Consider the following 1319-nt stretch of genomic DNA (forward strand, 5'->3'; position numbering starts at 1 on the left):
AGGGGTGATCAGTAAGGTGAGGGGTGATCAGTAAGGTGAGGGGTGATCAGTAAGGTGAGGGGTGATCAGTAAGGTGAGGGGTGATCAGTAAGGTGAGGGGTGATCAGTAAGGTGAGGGGTGATCAGTAAGGTGAGGGGTGATCAGTAAGGTGAGGGGTGATCAGTAAGGTGAGGGGTGATCAGTAAGGTGAGGGGTGATCAGTAAGGTGATGGGGTGATCAGTAAGGTGAGGGGGTGATCAGTAAGGTGAGGGGGGATCAGTAAGGTGAGGGGTGATCAGTAAGGTAAGGGGTGATCAGTAAGGTGAGGGGGGATCAGTAAGGTGAGGGGTGATCAGTAAGGTGAGGGGTGATCAGTAAGGTGACGGGGGTGAGAGGAGCAACCTCAGAGGGCAGCTGAGGGCCCTCGAGCAAGGCTGTGCATGGGAAGCGCTCACACAGGCGTTTTGCCCTTCCCACCCGCCCTTTCTTTTACATGTCAATACTGTCACTAGAAGCGGACACTAGCAAAATGTTAAGGAGATCAAAGGTAAAGAGAAGGAAAAGAACAGCAGTTAATATATTTTCTTTATGAAATTAAGCATTTTGAACAAGCTTACCCAAAGTATTACGTCTGGATTGAGATTTCTTTTCTTTCTTGTCTACTGGGGGTTTTACCTTCACTTCCCTCTTTTTAATTTCTTTAATTTCTTTAACTTTGCTTTTTCTCATAGTGAGGTCTTCATCATCATCTTCACTCTCACCAAAATCAGAATCATCCTCGGAATCCTCACCTAAAACAGATCACATGCTTCATCCATTCAGTCCAGTTTCTGAATGAGTCCAAAACCAACTGTTACAATAAATATGTAAGTTTATATTGCTTCTACCTCAAACTATTTCATGAATTTCTCACCTAGGAAAAGAAGCTACCCCTTGCCTCCCTTAGTGCCAGCCCCCCTCTTCAGCGTTTTCTCACCTTTCCCAGCGAGCCTCACTGAGCTCCTGTGTGTGCACATGCCCACTCCATTTCTAACATCCTTCTCCGAGTCAGAGATGAGATGCCACCCCTTCCGTCTGTCTAAACGCTACTCATTTTTCAAGCCATGGCTTAGAAGTAATCTGCTAGACAAAGCTTTTCCCCTATGTTGTAGCTGAATTTAACTGTGCTGTGTTTCTCAAGTCTATAATATTTTAAAGGTTTAGTACCATGCTTTGTATACACTAATGACCTTTAAGAACTTTCTCATGAATTTCCATAATATTTTTTGTTGTTATTTTTTTTTTAAATTTTGAGTTTTTTTTTTTTGTTTGTTTGTTTGTTTTTTCCCTTAAATGCCA

General features: G+C 43.2%; 1 protein-coding gene across 1 annotated transcript in view; it reads right to left on the minus strand.

The window, feature by feature from the left end:
• The window catches only part of RAD51AP1 (RAD51 associated protein 1), a 26729-nt gene that overhangs the window by 10193 nt on the left and 15217 nt on the right, over positions 1-1319 (minus strand). Inside the window, exon 7 of the mRNA XM_006172027.3 lies at positions 599-772. Coding sequence (XP_006172089.1) covers positions 599-772 — 174 coding nt within the window. The remainder of the gene's footprint in view (positions 1-598; positions 773-1319) is intronic.

The sequence above is a fragment of the Tupaia chinensis genome, unplaced genomic scaffold, assembly GCF_000334495.1.
Source record: "Tupaia chinensis unplaced genomic scaffold, TupChi_1.0 Scaffold150288_1, whole genome shotgun sequence".
Lineage (NCBI taxonomy): Eukaryota > Metazoa > Chordata > Mammalia > Scandentia > Tupaiidae > Tupaia > Tupaia belangeri.